The following is a 16,661-nucleotide window of genomic DNA, read 5'->3' as shown; positions in this document are numbered from 1 at the left end:
GCTCCAAAAACTTCATGGCAATATACATCAGTTGTTTTTCTTGTAATGTGATGCTATGACAATTTATGGTATCAGAGTCTTCTATTCCATTGTTGGGCTCACAGTTCTTTAACAGAAAGCATGTGTGTAAATGCGTGAACTGAGTATTCTTATGGTAGGAGGCTTCTGCTAGTGTAGCTAGCCCTAATTCTTCAAACAGTCTAAGCTGACAAAAACATTTTTATACTGCAGTTGAAAATGACAGCATAGAATTTTCCGTATTAGTGTGATTGGAAAAAACATCTTCCCTTCCATTTCATGCAGTGCCCATCATCACTCTTGTTTGTCATAGCTAAGGTAGGAGAAGTCTGTCACGTCAGTCTGGTGAATACAGGTGCATGGTGCAGAAATGGTCTGGATAAGAATGCCTCGTCACAGAAAATCAGTAGCTAGCAATTAAGACATTCTTTGTCTGTGTATGTGGGTTATCTGTAGCTATTTAAGTAGGTTGTGTATCAAAGTACTTGTGAAGGAGGGGTGAGGATTAAATATTTCATCAAGGGTATAATAAATAATGGATACTTAGATGGAGATCAAGTGTGGTCAAGAGCTGTGTTCAATGCCTCGTAGTTAGTTGCTAGACAGTAATGAGTATGCTCTTATTTTACAGAAACTTTTGGAGCTCAAAGTGCGTGAAAATGATCCGAAGATACCTGCATATGTAAACTCCATGTATACAAATGCATATGGAAGATCACTACTTTCACAAATTCTGAAAGTGTATAAAAATGTAAAATAGTTTTTGACACTCTGCCTTTTAGGATAGGTATGCTAACTTCTGCCTGTGGCAGTTTGAACAGCTGGAACTGAATCCTCTTTTATTCAGTTTTGCTGCACTGTTCTTTTTCTGTCTTAATCTTTTTTATTTTTTATTGTGACTTGTTTAGTAATTTTAAAACTGTTCAAAATTGTAGTTTTAAATAAAGTTTGGACTTGTCTGTAAATTTGTCTTTTGAAAAATTTTCCTCTGACTTATAAAAGGATATGCAGAGTTTGTTGTTGGAAGTTAACTGACTTAAGTATAGGCCTGCTTGTAGCTCTTGCTACTCCTGTTCAGAGAAATACTGCTAATGTTCCTGGGACGAGAAATTCTCATCCCATAAAGAAAGTTTCTCCATCTACAAATATTACTTGTAGATACAGTATGTATCTCTACATTGCCTTAAAGCCTAAATATAGCTGGCCTGTTAAATATATATATATATATTTAATGTATGCATATATATATATATTCCTGTTCATATCCTGTGGAACTGATCTTCCTCAGCACAGTAGTCTGAGGTGGAGTAGATACCCTGCTTTTGTACTTAACTGCAGACCATCTGTTTTTCTATGTTTCCACTTCTGCACTTTTCAACATGAAGGAGGATAAAGTCGGCTGAAAATTTGTGTATCCTTTTGCATGTAATGCTGCAGCTGAATATCTGTAGAATTTGTTCCCAAAGTATTTGACTGTGAAAGCTTTTCACGTACAAAGGAAGAAATTTAGGAAATTACAATTGAAGTTACTGCTAAAAACACAGGTAAAGTCAGCAACTAATGAAGTCTTGTAGCTAAAGCAGCATTAAGGTCTTAAAAAAGTAGATTAGAAAACTAAACCAGAAGAAAAACTTTATTCTTTAATATTCCTGCTTGCATCAGTTTCTAACATTATTTCTAGCTTAGTTTTATGATATAGCTTATTCAGTGTATCTGTTCCAACACAGTTTACCTTAAATTAGGGCAAGCCTTTTCTCAAAATAGTTTTTAAAAAATCATCATAAATTCAGTTTCTGTCAGTTCTATAATACAGCTATATGCTAAAGGAGACGTTTTAATGATAGTGAATCCAAAATACACCTGAAATAGCCTGAAGTTTGAATAGAATAGTTTAAATTTTATTTTTTGTTTTGAGTCTCCCCAGGTTTTGAGAGTGGATTTTGAAATGGCAGGTTGGAGAAGAGAGGTATGATTGTAACAGCAACATTTACTTACTGTGCAGGCTTCAAACTCATGGTGATACTGTATGCAGAGAACAAGGGAAATACAGGTTTGTGTTGTCACAATATGAAAATAAAACAAAAATAAAAGCTTTTAATCACTAACTTAACACAGGAATCAGTAGACTTCAAGGAGGACATACACAGAACGAGAAGATTTGTGCCCTATTTGAGACAAAAATTTGGTCAATGTGTTAAACTTTAAACTCAAGGACAGAATGAGCACAAATCATTCCAGTGCAAGAATTCAAGAATACTGTATATGAACAATACCTTTAAATGGATTTGGCCTACCTCTGGTGATGAAATTTTCACCAAAACTTGTCATCCAGTAGTATTTGCTTGGATTCTGTAAAAATTATGAACTCTTAAGACCGAGGGATAGTGCAGGTGTGCCACTTGCTTGGACAAGGAGTCAAACTGCAGTTGAAGAAATATGCTTAAAATCCATTGTAACTTTGGAAAGGAGACAATGGTTGGAAGTGTTAGATTAAAATTGCTATGTTAGTTAATGTTGAAGCATCAAACTATGCTCAAGGAACATCTGTCTACTATAATGTGCCTCAAAATTAAGGAGGAAAGTCTAGACTTGCTGAACTATTGATTAAATATCATCCTGAATGAGACAAGGTAGAAAAAGGAGTGCTTATCCTAGATATATTCAACACCAGCACTGTACCTCACAATACTCTTAGAACTGAATACCGACCTTTGGTCATGCCAGTACAAACAATGTCACTGTCGCAGATGGTGGGTGTAGCAGGGAACAAGTCTTTAAAGAGAAGTCTTTGTACTCAGGACAGCTCTTTGCAGGGGATCTTGCTCTAACACCTTCAGGGACAATAAAGAAGCTTGGTGTAACACAGAAGTAGTCTTCAGTTGCAACTTGTGGATTAAATGCTTTTGTTTTCAGATTTCATGGATGGAACTGATTAATGGTCCTTGTGGTTGAAGATGCTAAAAATAGTAAAGATGCTAAAAAATCCCAGAATGGCTGGGGTTGGAAGGGACCTTAAATACCATCTAATTCCACCCCCCTGCCATGGGCAGGGGCACCTCCCACCAGATCAGGTTGCACAGGGGTGCCCCATCCATGGTGGCCTTAAGCACCTCCAGGGATGGGACATCCACAGCTTCTCTGGGCAACCTCACCACCCTCAGAGTGAAGAATTTCTTCCTTACATCTAATCTAAATCTCGCTGCTTAGTCTAAAATCATTACTCCTTGTCCTATCACTACACACCCTGACAGAGTCCCTCTTAAGCCTTCCTGTAGGCCCTCTTTACGCAGTGGAAGGCCACTATAGGAAGGCCACTATAAGGTCTCCCTGGAGTTTTCTCTCCTCCAGGTTGAACAACCCTAGGTCCCTCAGCCTGTCTTCATGGGAGAGGTGCTGCAGCCCCCTGATCATCATAACACACTGACAACCATGGAAATCAGGAAGATGATGTGTTGAGGAAAGAAAGGTAATAGTAACCAAGCATAAGAAATAACAAGCCAACTTGTAACAAATTGTTTAAAAGTTCGTACCTTTATTGTATACTGATTACATATGTATATGACTTGTGTATAACGTTGCAGAGGGCTCTTGTATTATAGCATCTGTGAGCTGTAATTGATTAAGGAAATTTTAGTTACAGAATGTCCATCTAAAATACACTGTTTTACAACTCCAAAATAACATCAAATTTCTATACATAAACAGCATTTTTGTCTTAGTTTTTGTTAGTAAGCCTGGGGGGAGCGTATAAAGTCTTCTGTCCTGGAGTGGTGTTTTTTTTAAGCAGCCTAACAACAACTGAAATAGCTCTTGTACTTGTTTCGCTGCTCAAAGTGATGTGATGCTGGGATGCATGTCAAGCTAGCCCCCATTTAGTGAGTCATACGAGACAGGAGAAAGATAATCAGCATCAACTACTTTCAAATGAGCTAAAGATACAAAGCTTTTAACAGAAAAAAACTTCAATGGTGGTTGTATTTCTGTCATGAGAGTGACACATGAAGGGGGAAGCCTCTCTCAATTCTCCCAACCTCTGACACTGTGTAAGTCATTTCTCTCTATACTAATCCATCTACTTTCAGTGTTTCTTTGTTCATATTTCTCTCCACCCTTTCTTCACAGAATCCCAGAATGGCTGAGGTTAAAAAGTACTGCTGGAGACCACATTGTCCAACCCCCTTGCTCAAGGAGGGCCACCGACAGCCAGTTGCTCAGAACCATATCCAGACAGCTTTCAAATATCTCCTATTTGGCAGACTCTACAACTTCTGGGCCACTGGTTCTACTTCTCAGTCACCCTTACAGTAAAGAAGTAATTCCTGATGTTCAGACAGAACCTATTGTGCTTCAGCTTGTAGCCATATATTCTGTTTTCATTATTCCTTGCTAAAAGAATCAATTTACCAGAGGAGTTAAGGTACATCTTCTACTCCTATATAGTCCAGTTCATAGAATCATTTAGGCTGGAAAGACCTCCAAGATCAGCTGGTCTAACCAAAACCCTCCTCCCATCACCCACTAAACCATGTCCCCAGGCTCCACGTCCAACCATTCCTGGAACACCCCCAGGGACAGCAACTCCACCACCTCCCTGGGCAACCTGTTCTAATGCCTGACTACTCCTTCTGGGAAGAAATGTTTCAGAATTTCCCACCTAAACCTCCCCTAGTAAAACATGTTTTCTCAGTGTTAATAGAAAGTGTCTTGATTAAAATAAGGGCACAATATGAATGAGGCATGGAAAGCAGACTTCTAAGCATAGCTTTCTGGTTGATAAACTGCTTGCTTATCAACCTGGACCAAAATTAATAGTGTAGTACACCGCTCAATATAGGCATGTTGAAAAAAATGGGGAAGGCAGCTGCTGGGGTGACTGACTAAATGGCTGTCTTGCAGGTCACACCTGCTATACAGCCTTCAGTAAAGAAAAAGAGAGTCATCTGTGAAATAGGAACAGCCGTTTTCCTGAAACTGTTCAAGATTCTGAATTCCATTGTACTCTTCGTTGCTTTAGGAACAGTTCTGTGAAGCAGTAAGTACAGAGTATTCAGATAATTAAGGTGAAAGTTAATATACCAGAGCTGATTCTCTTGTATAGCCAACAAAATTTAGTGGCAACTCTTTGCTTAGAGGAAAGTTGCTATGTAACATTTGTTACAACAGTATATCTGTATGGTGAATGACCCAACAAAAAAATAGGATGCACTGGTACAGAGCAAAACCAAATCATGGTGGAATTTGATTCATATTTGCTACAGAACTCTGCTACTTTTAGGAGAAAGGTGCAGTAATTGATTTCTTAAGAGATTGTGACATTGCTTTTGAAACTTTATTTTCATCAGATCATTGTATTCCATTGTATCCTGGAATGATTCATGCTCCAAAACCCCTGATTACAGCATTCACACAGTCTAAGCATTAAGACAACAGAAAACCCACAATAACTTGGGTTACTTTCACTGCAGTGCTAGTATTCTGAACTGCAGTTGGCTACTACAGGTAGCATTTTGTTGTGCTATCTCGCATAACAGCACAGAATTCAAACAAAATTTAACCCATTAATGGTAAATTTAAGACCAGAACTTAAACTAATTTTGTCTTAATTAAAAAGAAAACTTTCCTCACTCTATGCATTTGCATATTCAGTATACTAGTATTTATTCAAAGACAGACTGGAACATTTCTTGTCCTACCTTTATGTAAGCTTCTCTCTCTTCATTTGTCATGAGAGATACAAGCTCTGGATTTTCACTAACTTCACTGTACGAGTAAGGCTGACCAGCTACCATTAAAACAGGATTTAGAGCTTCCTGTTCCTCCTCTTGTTCAAAGTTGCTGCCTCCTACTTTTGTTAACGCTGTTCTTGAGTGCTTGGCATCTTCAGACTCGCTAGTGTCACTGCCTGACTCGGGTAGTTTGCTTTTGACAACAGGAGCACAGTTTGTGCTAGACAGTGACTTGGATTCATGGATCAGAAGAGTCTTGATTATTTCATTCTCGGGGATAGTTTCTTTATTACTTTCTTCAGTTTCTTGAGAAGCATTTACTCCTAATACATAAAACATGAGAAGTATCAATAATTTTATAGTTACACACAGATATCCTGTGAAAATATTTTTCTACTTTTTTTTAAACCCTTCCTTTAGAATTTTCTCAAGTGCAGGTATTCCTGCTTTAGAAGTTAATAGCACTGGTACCACATGGTTAGAGCCAGAACATTTCAGGAGTGGGTGGCTAACTTGTGGCTTTAGGAATGCTATCTAAACCAGCCTAAAGAATAATTCTTTGGAAACTAGATTTTGATAAACACTGGTCCAGAATTAAAGGCTTATTCTGTATTTCTAAACTAAGCTCATTACGTTTTCAATAGGAAATCTATATTTAATTGCAGTAAAGCTGCTGAATTGAATTATTTGCCAATGCTCAAAGCTTACCAGCACTATTGTTGGTGACTGTTGTTGCTCCTTCCACAGTGCTCTGTGACATCCAGATAGGTTGCTCTTTAGTTGCTTTTTCTCCCTTTTTCTTCTTGGGCTCAGAATCTTGGACATCAATAACTAAGTTTTGAGTATACATGTTGCCAAATGACGAACTTCTGGTGGCCCATTTTTCAGGTCTGCCACAGGGCTCCAGCACACTTGAACATATCTTCTGATCAAAGCTGAACGAAATGTTACCCATTTTGGAGAGATTATATACAAGGAAGATCCCCAATTCCCAGAGGGAAAAAAAAAAATTGTTAGCTGCCTAGTGTTAACAAGTTCTCTCTGTTTTTAAATAGTTTTCATTCCCCATTGTCTCATAACAGAGGCATGTGATTTTGAACTGTTGATTTTTGTATAGTTTCTTCAGTAATGCATCTCTGGATGAAGCATACTATTAGAGTAGCATTACTTCTGCACAGGAAGGGCTATGAACAATATTAGCTGACTGAGGAGTCTGGAAAATGACTCCTTGAAACAAAAAAGGAACAAATATAAGACTATAAATGCATAATTTAGAATGCCATAGCTAATTCAAGAAGTTTATAGTCATGTACAGTAGCTACTGAAGAAAGCAAAGTCAAAGTAGCCTGCAGATTAGGTTTTTCAAAGATTTTACAACAGGGAAGTTTTTGGGTGGTTTTGTTTTGAGTAGGAGATGGAGAGTTATGTTTATACCTTTCTGATAATTCTGGGATTTCTGTTGGCTGAGGCTCCAGCAAGTCATATGGCAGAACAATATCTTCAGTCTCACGCAGTAGTGCAAAGATAGGTTCAATCTGCTCATTGAATTTTGCTAGCAGGGTCCGAGCATCTCTCTTAGGAAGCGCTGAAGCATCTTCCTCTACTTCAGTGTTGCAGTAAGTGCAGCGGAAAGTCTCTGCAATGTTGTCAGAATTGGAAATCACAATCATAGGATGCAGTAACATGCTAAATCCACAGCCTGGACAGTTTCCTAAATATTCTGACCTTCCTAGACTTTATGCATTTGTTCATACATATCATCCAAAGGAACTCAAGTTCAAGGTTTTTGTTTGTTTTTGAAGACTGCTATTCACATGCTTGCTATGCAAGAAAGAAATACCTATATTGGGGAAAAATGAAGTTGGCTAGATATGGAGTAACATTAGATAGTAAAGTGGTTTTTTTCCTCCTTGTCTGATCTCATGTTTTTCCATGAACATAAGAAAAGACATTTGCAAGCATAGTTTATGTTGGTTTTAGTTCAAAGTTTAAGGTTCAAAAAAGAGCTGGTCAAAACATATGCTAAAACCTACACTTATGACTCAAAACTAAAGTAACACATTCCATTAAAATGTAATCACCACTGAAACATTTGCATTTCAGTAGCTTGTCACAGTCCCTGCACAGAGAGCAAAGCAGTGGTTGGCTAACTGACTGTATACTAACTTGACCTTTGAAATTTCAAGTTAGTCATTATAAAGTATTTTTCATTTTCCCTGGCTCTGGCTTCCTTTCTAGATGCTGTGACCCAGATGTTAGCACTGTAGCTGTAGAGTAATGTATTGCAATGTGATGCCATTTTAACTCGTTTTGAAAGATTGCTTAGTAGTTATTTTGATTTTAGAGAAGAGAACCCCCTGAGCTCTGATGCCTTGTCTTCTATGGATGCCTTATTTTGCCCTGCAAGGAGCCTGAAATTCTCTGTTTCCAGTACAGACAGCAGTGAAAGGACACCGCTCCTCTGCTGCTGATCTGCACTGTGTTTATTGCAGGTGGCTGCAAACTGTTTTAACCATTTTATCCAACTCTTCCATCAAAAAGACTGAAGACGCAAAGATTAGCTAACAAATTCAGAACAGAATAAAATGAGTAGTTTTCATTTCCATTTGAGGAAGTGGGACTCACAAGGTGGATGAGTAATTTTAACCCAGGCTAAATGTCTTGTTCCTACAAAAGATGAGGCCTATATCACATTCCCTACCCCACCTCTTACACTCAAGATTATCATTTCCTCTTGCTTGGCCTGTTCTACGAAGAGAGCTTTTCCTCTTACCCTCACCTCCCAGCTTCTCCTGTCCAAGGTGCTGCTCCCACCAGCAAAAAAAAGTATATCCTAAGAAACCTACTTTCAATGCAAAGTTCCCACTGGAGCCAGTTTCATGTTATTACAGTTATTCTTCCAGATACGAGCAAATAAGCAATATAATCAAACACCTGTAAATACATCAAAGAGCTGATTGACTTCCAGGTCCGTGTAGGTGCTGGAGCAAGATGGACATTTAAAAGAGGACCTGGTAGTCGAATCCCGCTCATCCGCTTCTATCTTCCGGCGTATGTGGTCCAGTTTGTATTTTACCACATCCACCAGCACCTTGTAATTGATGTAATAGTAGTTGTGCCTTGTGCTCTTCCCGTTAGGGCCCGTCTCAACTCGCATGCGCAGCTTCACAAACTTGTCTGCCTTGAGCGTGTTGAGAACAGTACGCAGCTGTTTGCGTTCATACTTCAGCAGCTCTAACAAGTCATCCTCTTTCACGCAGGGGTAGCGGATCAGCACATCAAGGGCCAAGGAGTACTCTACTCCGTAGAAGCCACGCACCATGTATTTGGCCAGGCGCTTTAAGGCTGCTGGGACTTCGGTGATAACGCTTTGCTCTTCCATCAGGAATTGAACCACTGCCAGAAAGAGAAGTGAGAAGTGTTGTACAACAAACAAGATTGATGTGAGGTGTAGTAAACCTTTCTTAGAGTTCACCCTCATTTGCTGTGCTGCTCTTCTGCAAGTCTTCACTGAATAGGTTAATGTAAAATCCTTAACCTGCACCTGGGGATGGGGAGGTATCAATAGATAACAAAGACTAGGTAATTCAGGTGATTAAATTGAACAGGTGACTGCACCTGAAGTATTCATGTCCTCCTGTGTAAAAACAACCAACCAACAACAAAAAAAAAAAAGCTATCTAGGAAAACAGATTACAGAGACTTCATAATAATCTTCCCAGGAGACAATATCTTCATGTCTAGGCCTTCCTGAAGATACATAGCCATTTTCATTCAAAGCTGGCCAAGTAAGATCTGAAGTGAACAGTATATGCCATAAAAGTTACAGCTCAGGACACAAGTCAAGTAAAAAATCTTTAGTTTAATTCATAACAATGTGAAATGGATGTGATAACACCTCCTTTTGTGACAAAGCCACAAGGGGTGTTTGAGCACCTTTTAGTACACTTTCTTTTTGTTTTGTTAGTTTTCCCCCTGTTGCCTGTGATGGTCAAGCGAAGGCCTAGAAAAGCTCGAGTACTTGGAGCTCCATCTTGTCTGGCACTGCCCTCACCCAGCACGATGTCCAAGGCTGAGCCTTGTTTTCCACCATGCCCAATCATTGGGGAACATTTGTAGCAGAACATTTAGGTCCTTGGTATTCTTCTACCCTGTAGAAATAGAGCAACAATCAATTCCTAATCCCATTAACTAGAACATAACTAATTTTAATCTCTTAAATCCAACTGTCCTAACCATTTCTTATTTGTAAGGAGTGGAGGGAGAAGAAAAAAATTAAGGTAAGCTTCAATGAAGTCACATCCCCATTCCCTTGTTTGAGGCACATTAAAATCCTACAGTTGTTTTTGACATCAGGGCCTCTAGCCAGTCTGCTTTGCAGAGAGGCATGCAGCGTGTGGTCAAACGGTGCTGGTAGAGCTGCTGCTGGCTCAGAGGATGGGTAGGTGGATGGTGGGACAGCACATTGTGGCATGGTAGGTTGCCAGCCACTGAATTAGGTAATTCAGATATCAAAGGTTAGGTAATTCAGGTGATTGGCATTCACTGCTGAGGGGCACCATTCTCAAGGCCAGGTGATTGTGTTGCTGCATAGAGCTTCCAGGTGGCCTTCAACAGAAATCTGAGTTATGAAACAAACAAAACTATTTGCAGAAGCCTAGTAGTTAAGCCATGATTAAACTTACATTATAGGGGATGTGCTATCTTTTCATTAAATCTATATAATACTGCTGGTTTGAGGCTAGAAACCCAGAAGGAAACAGCACCACCCTGAAATTTCCCCACAGGAAGAGCTGGGGAGCACTGCAATAGGCTGCCCAGGGAGGAGATTGAATCTTCACCTGGAGAAGAGCCTGAGCAACCTGACCTGGCTTTGAGGCTAGCTGTTCCATGAGCAGGGGTTGGGCCAGATAGCATCCTGAGGTCTCATCCAACTTACATCTTCCGTTCCAAAATAATTAAATTTAACCTTAATAAGGAGAGAGACTTTGGGAATGTCAGTCAGTTCCCCCAGTAGTCCATAGACTGTAAGAAGAACGTTTTTATGATTTTTCATAAAAACCTCAAGGAAAAGGCAATTTTTTTCTTCTCTCTCCACTTACATTCTTTCCCTTCTCTTTTGTTCTCATCCTCCAAAAAGGTTCAACTGAGCAGCGTATCTGACTCTCACATACTAGCAGGGCAGTGTAGCTGAATACATGGTAACACTCCCTTTTCAAGGTGGGAAAGCACAGGACCATGAGCTTTTGTTGAACTGAGTCTCCCAGAAGCTAAATCCTGTTTTTACTGCCAGTCAAGCCCTAGCAAGAATATGGTATACCTGCATGCAGATGTGCTTGTTGGTGGTGGGACAGGGATGTACCTCTGCCAAGTACTTCAAATGTAATCCTATCTTCACCTCTTTCCTCGACAGAAACCTCAAGCTACCACTATATTTCCTGGCAGATAAAAACGTACACAGACCTAGCGAATGACAAGTTACTGAGTACAGCAGCTATCCTCAAGTCACTACCATCTTCATGCCCCAGCTGCACTCAGGCAATTTTCATTGCCCCACCTGCAGCAAGGGCTTCTTGCTCTTAGAGGTCAGTAGGCTTGCTTTCTTTTAAAGTCAGGATAAGGGTATACAGAGTACCCTATCTCTCCCTCTTTCTAGGCTCACTTTTTTTTTTTTTCCTGTGCAGTGGCATACATTCAGCAGGAAGGTGAGTGTCCTTGGCCAGCCTCAACTGTCTGAGTCTCCTCAAGCTGTGGAGAGCGCCGAGCCCTTGTCTGTTGCTGGCTAATCCCCTACAGAAAGGGGGCACTGTAACCTCTCCACTATGTGCCCAACAGAAAGCAGCCATCTGGTATTTCAGGAGCTAGGGCCAAAGAGAGGCAAGGGCAGCCTCAGCAGCTTCATGGGATACGGTACCAGTCGTGCAGTGCCCTGGGTGTATGAGTCTGGGCTAGCATCTCAGAAAGGACTGAGGTGCCCTCTGCATGGATTGCTGATTTTATTTTTAAATAAAGGCCAACTAGACTGCGGCACTATAAAAGAACAAAACCTTGTTTGTATCTACTCCTCGACTAATGTGGGGTAGAACCATGACACTTAAAGGACTTCTCTTAGGAGCAGATCTCATGACTGTTTTTTCTTACCCTAAATCAAACAGAATTAAAATAACTTCAAAGGGAACAGGATAAGTAGATAACATCATTAAAGAAGAAGTCGAACCTGAGCTGTAAGCTTGGTGTTTGCTGGCTTATGAATTCCTATGACTCCTTATCCCAGACTTGTATTAGGTACTTGAATCTCTAAAGCAAGCAGTACTCTGAAATGCTAAAAAGTCTGAATTGCACTGAAGTGCTTCCAAACACCTTAATGTTAAAAGCTCTTCAAGACTGGAGTCTTACAACCATATAAAAAATTTTTCCCCCCCCCCCCCCCCCCAAAAAAAAAAAAAAAAAAAAACACCAAACCGACCAACCAACCAGCATACACATAAACCAGAAAAACCACCACCAGCCACATATAATGTAAGTAATGTGAATATATCCTGGGAGAAGAGTGAAAAGTTATTTTTCAAACAACAAATCCATAAATTCACTGTTCATTGGCAATGGAAATTTAGATATGCAAACCTTTGATTGAATGTAGAAGGAAGTGGCTTGCCCTTTTTTTTTTTTTTTCTTTTTACAAAAATGGCTGAATTTGCCTGGAATAAACACCATGCATGGAAAACAGAAACCCATTAAGAAGCATTCTTTTAAGCTACAAAAGAACCCAAACTGTATTCATTTTATATTAAAAGTTATTTGAAATCAGAACAGGTGTGGGGAGAAGAAGCATTCTCTATAGTGTTTTGGTATATCTGAGGTTATATTCTCTAGTCCATTTTGCTATGTTTCCCCATCTCCAGTCTGGAGTTTTGCAGTTCAGGGGAGCTGCTGTTTTTTTAAATGCTGTTGTAGTTTTCAGTTCACAGGCAGTAGTTGTCCTTTAAGAACATGAGACCAGCCTTGTCAAGGAAAGGAAAAGAAAGAAGCAGCAGCTCTCTGCAGACACAGAAAGGCTTTAAGCAGAAATCTGCTCCAGATCTGAGCTGCAGTCTCCATTAAGAAGAAAGGTATTTTGCTGCTCATACAGACGTTTGATTTTTTTTTCAGTTGATAGCATATATTGACAAGATATCTTACAAATAATGGTCTAGCTTCTACATTTAGCTGCTTTTGAAGTACTTATTTTTTATGAGGGTGGCAGCTACCTTTTCATAACATTTGATATTTTTAGTATTACTCACTATTTTAGATGTCAATGCAGCCCTTCTGTTTAATGGTTAATATGGAGCTAGTAAAACCTTCACCTAGGAGAGAATATGAGAACTGCCTTTTGGACCATCCTTCTGCTTTAGAAAACCTACTCTGAATTGCTCATTGTGTTCTCAAGCAACTATCAGAAGTAGAATTTCAAGTTAACAGACATCATACAGAGCAAGTTCTGCAGGGCTGATCTGAAGCCAGCTGCTTAATTAACATATTACTTGAGTTGTCTGAGCCGACAGGCCATGCATATCACTATTTTTATCAGAGCTTACACTTTAAGAACACTAAACTAGAAAGATATATTAAAGGAGTCTTTTGTCAGGCTTACTATAACCATATTATTTACAACTGAGGTTAAAAACTTATTGTTACCAGTCCCACGTACACAGAAATCTTCAGGCTGATGCTATAGAAGGATCACTCCTTTCCTAAGGGCTGAAAGTAGCTGCAAAGCAAGCTAAAGTATTTCCCAGCCTTTTCCTAGACCTATCTGTGATAAGCCCTAATTATCGCCCACCTGGAGCAAGAGTCCCCAGATCACATTTCATTAGTAACTGATTTAATTCTGCCTCATATGCATTGCATCATAATGAAGTTACAAATCTTATTGCTCAATGAAATACACCTACAACAGACCAGGGCTGAAATTTTAAGTGACTGCAATCTCTGATTAGTGTTTTCATTAGCATGACTTTAGAGGACTAAAAGTAACACGATAATTAGCTCTTTTTATTGTTGCAAAACAAAAATGTAGCATAGGTAATTTATATAATCTCTGTGTAGAAGCTTTCATAATCAAACACGCCTGGCAAAGTGGACATTTTCAGAAAAAATATATATTTTTTATTTTTCTAGCTTTTACATTTTTGCATGTTCATCTTTTTAGGTGGTTTATGTCTTCAAAAGAAACAAAAATACTTTTTTTCCACTGTATTTCTCCAGAAGATAAAATTATAGATCCTTCCATTTCCTTTTATGGGTGAGACAACAGTGGTTAAAAACAACACTAAAGGCTGACAGACGCTGTACAGTCCAGGACTGAAGAGTGAATTCTCTTAGAACTGTAATCATCATATTTGACCTCAAATCTGTGCTTTCATGTATTTTTTTATACGTGCACAGTGGAGGTTGGTCCCATGTGGTACATGGTTTGCGTCATAACATGTATTGTGCTTTTGTTGCTGGAGCTCTGATTTTCCAACTTGCTGGGCACATGGAGAGCCCCCAAAGTGCAGGAGTTTGTCTCTGTTGGACAAGTTGTGTGGCTGGAGTCCATAAATGTTGCTAGCAGAAGGTAGTACCCCTGAAATATACTCAATACCAGAAATGAAAACTCGTAATTTATTAGCTGCAGCAAGAATTTAGATTTCAAAATAGTTCAGAGGTCTGAGCCTGTAGGAGACAGCAATTTAGAAACTGGGGGAGCAGGTGACTGTAAAAAATCCCTGAGATTGGCCCTGCTCCTACTTGCAATTAATAGTATCAGGGTCAGTTTCATGCCTTATGCTGCGAAAAGTCCTATTACTGCTCTTTTTTGTTCCATTAAATAGGGAAACAATCTAGCCGATAAAAGTATAATCGGCATAAATATTCAACTGCAAATTAAAAACGTTCACGTGGAACAGGTAAGCAGGTGAGCCTCATTCTGTGTCGTGGTTCTTGAGCATGCTCCTTTGTTATGATGCTACATTAGAAAATGCAAAGTTGCAGGACTGCTCGCTGGTACCTCTTGAGTTTAGTCTGTGGGAAAGGTTGACAGTGAAAAATGCCTGTGGGTTTCCTCGCCGAGTGTTTTCTGCGGGGAAAGTGCCATGTAACCTCAGCGCTGTTATTCACGTGACAGTCCTTGGCCTACGTGTGGAGGTGTGGAAGCATCACAAGAAAACATGAAACAGCTTCCTAAATTAAGGTGTGTGATGGCCTGGCTGGTAGCATGGCTTTCAGAAAGAGGAAACCACAAGCACCTGAGCAAGCTGTGGCTGATAAGGAGAGGGCTGGTGGCTAAGGACAGTTAGCCTCCTCCCAGCAGGGGTAAAGCTCTGCGTGGCAGGGGCACTGCTCAGCCCTGGGCCTGCCTGGATGGCAGCTGGGAGATTATTCTGCGTGGGCTTGTGCTGTGCTGCCTGTGGCATGAACACTCAGAGGGAAAGTTGTAAGTGAATTTCTTTTAAAAAAAGTGGTTTGAGCAAGTGTTTCTGCCTGCATGTAGCCCTGGCAGCGAGGACCGTGGGAAGCAGGATTCATGCTGTTAAGTTGTTGTGGTGTTGTGCAATAACGACATTATTGAAAGCAGGAGCTCGAGACGGGGCTAGGCAAAGTCACCTGGCTTCATTTCAAACCCATTTGGCTGGCTCTGAGGTTGAGCTTGAATGGCATGGGCACTGCACTGCACTTCAGGCTACTTGAGGAAAAGGAGGCAGAGAGTCAGCTGAGGAGTCTTAACTGGGAGACGTAAATAGGGAGCCTGGTCAGAGGCTGAAGGAGAAAATTCAGTGTGTGGAGCAAAAGTGTGATCAAGATCCTCACGGAGCACATGCAGTATGTTTTACTTGTCGGTTGGCAGAGAGGCTGTTGGCAGCCTTGTGGCAGGTTGTGATGTGCACCTTGGGCAAATAGGAGCTGTTGTAGGATGTTTTTTTGTCCTCTCTTGGTCCAACTTGTGCTCCTCTGCCTTTGTCCTGAAAGGCACGTGGAAGCTGCATTCTGCTCTCTCCTAGTTCCCCATGCCAGCTGATAGGCAAACCTCCCTCAGTGTGCAGAACAAAAATGCTCGCCATCTACATAGCTCTGTGAAATGCAAAAACTTCAGGGTTAGGTGCCCATATGTAACCTGCTCCCCTGTACGTGCAGGGCTATCGGTTGCACAATCACATCTCTCTTCCCCTCTTGCTGCCCCCTTTTGTGGTCTCTGCCTGCACCACTGCACCAGGCACTACTCAACAGTGTGTGGCCCTGAGCCCTGTTATCTTGTGAACCACCCGAAGCCTGCACTGAGATGATTCATATTCTCATCTGTTTTCCTGTGGTGCTCTCCCTGTATTACCTAATGCCTGATCCTTGAAGGCATGCAGGTGTTAAACTAAATCAACTTTGAGGGCTATAGACCTCAGAGTAGTTCGTTAAAACCTTCCTGATAGCCAGAAAGACAGAGGCTATCATGCCTATGTTCCTCGTGGAACTTTGAGTGCTTCAGCTCAGATGTAAAAATCTAGGCTATATTTTGTAGGATAGGATTTAGGATATATTTTGTGTATATTTACTCTGCGTGATTGCACTACGGCTCCCTTGGTCCTGGCTGCAGTTGCAATGGGTGCTTCCCAAACACAGCCCTCGGCGTCACAGAGCGGGTACTCTCCCTGCCCTGCAGCACAGGGCAGAAACAGGGAGAGAATTCACCTATCTCAGTAGGTATAGATTTGCCTGTCTGCAACATCCCTTCTCTTGCAAAGCACTATTTAGTTACCATCTTGAAAACCGGAACAAAGCGTAAGCCTTTCTGCTATCCTTGTTCATCACAGCCTGTCCCGGGCAGTGAATGAAGCAAGGGATTTCTGTAACAGGAAGCTTGGGCTCAAGTGAAGAGACGGTGTCCCTTCCGAAAAGGAAAGGGAG

At 40.6% G+C, this 16,661-nt stretch overlaps 2 protein-coding genes across 10 annotated transcripts in view; one reads left to right on the top strand and one right to left on the bottom strand.

The window, feature by feature from the left end:
• PCM1 (pericentriolar material 1) overlaps window positions 1–1,028 on the top strand; it is a 42,041-nt gene extending 41,013 nt beyond the window's left edge. For all 9 annotated transcript variants that reach the window (XM_035324512.1, XM_035324518.1, XM_035324517.1 and 6 more), the window contains one exon: window positions 650–1,028. In XM_035324512.1, coding sequence (XP_035180403.1) covers window positions 650–675 — 26 coding nt within the window. In that variant the 3' untranslated portion in view covers window positions 676–1,028. The remainder of the gene's footprint in view (window positions 1–649) is intronic.
• Window positions 1,029–5,082: 4,054 nt separating this feature from the next.
• LOC118167222 (general transcription factor IIE subunit 1-like) lies at window positions 5,083–13,518 on the bottom strand. Its single transcript, XM_035326478.1, has 5 exons — window positions 13,422–13,518; window positions 8,679–9,140; window positions 7,179–7,380; window positions 6,453–6,679; window positions 5,083–6,067 (listed from the first exon to the last, which is right to left on the bottom strand). Exons 2-5 carry the CDS (start codon window positions 9,124–9,126, stop codon window positions 5,676–5,678), a joined length of 1,269 nt encoding a protein of 422 aa, XP_035182369.1. The 5' UTR covers window positions 9,127–9,140; window positions 13,422–13,518; the 3' UTR covers window positions 5,083–5,675.
• Window positions 13,519–16,661: the final 3,143 nt, after the last annotated feature.

Source organism: Oxyura jamaicensis, chromosome 4, assembly GCF_011077185.1.
Source record: "Oxyura jamaicensis isolate SHBP4307 breed ruddy duck chromosome 4, BPBGC_Ojam_1.0, whole genome shotgun sequence".
Taxonomy (NCBI): Eukaryota; Metazoa; Chordata; class Aves; order Anseriformes; family Anatidae; genus Oxyura; species Oxyura jamaicensis.
This window is presented reverse-complemented; position numbering and strand designations above follow the sequence as displayed.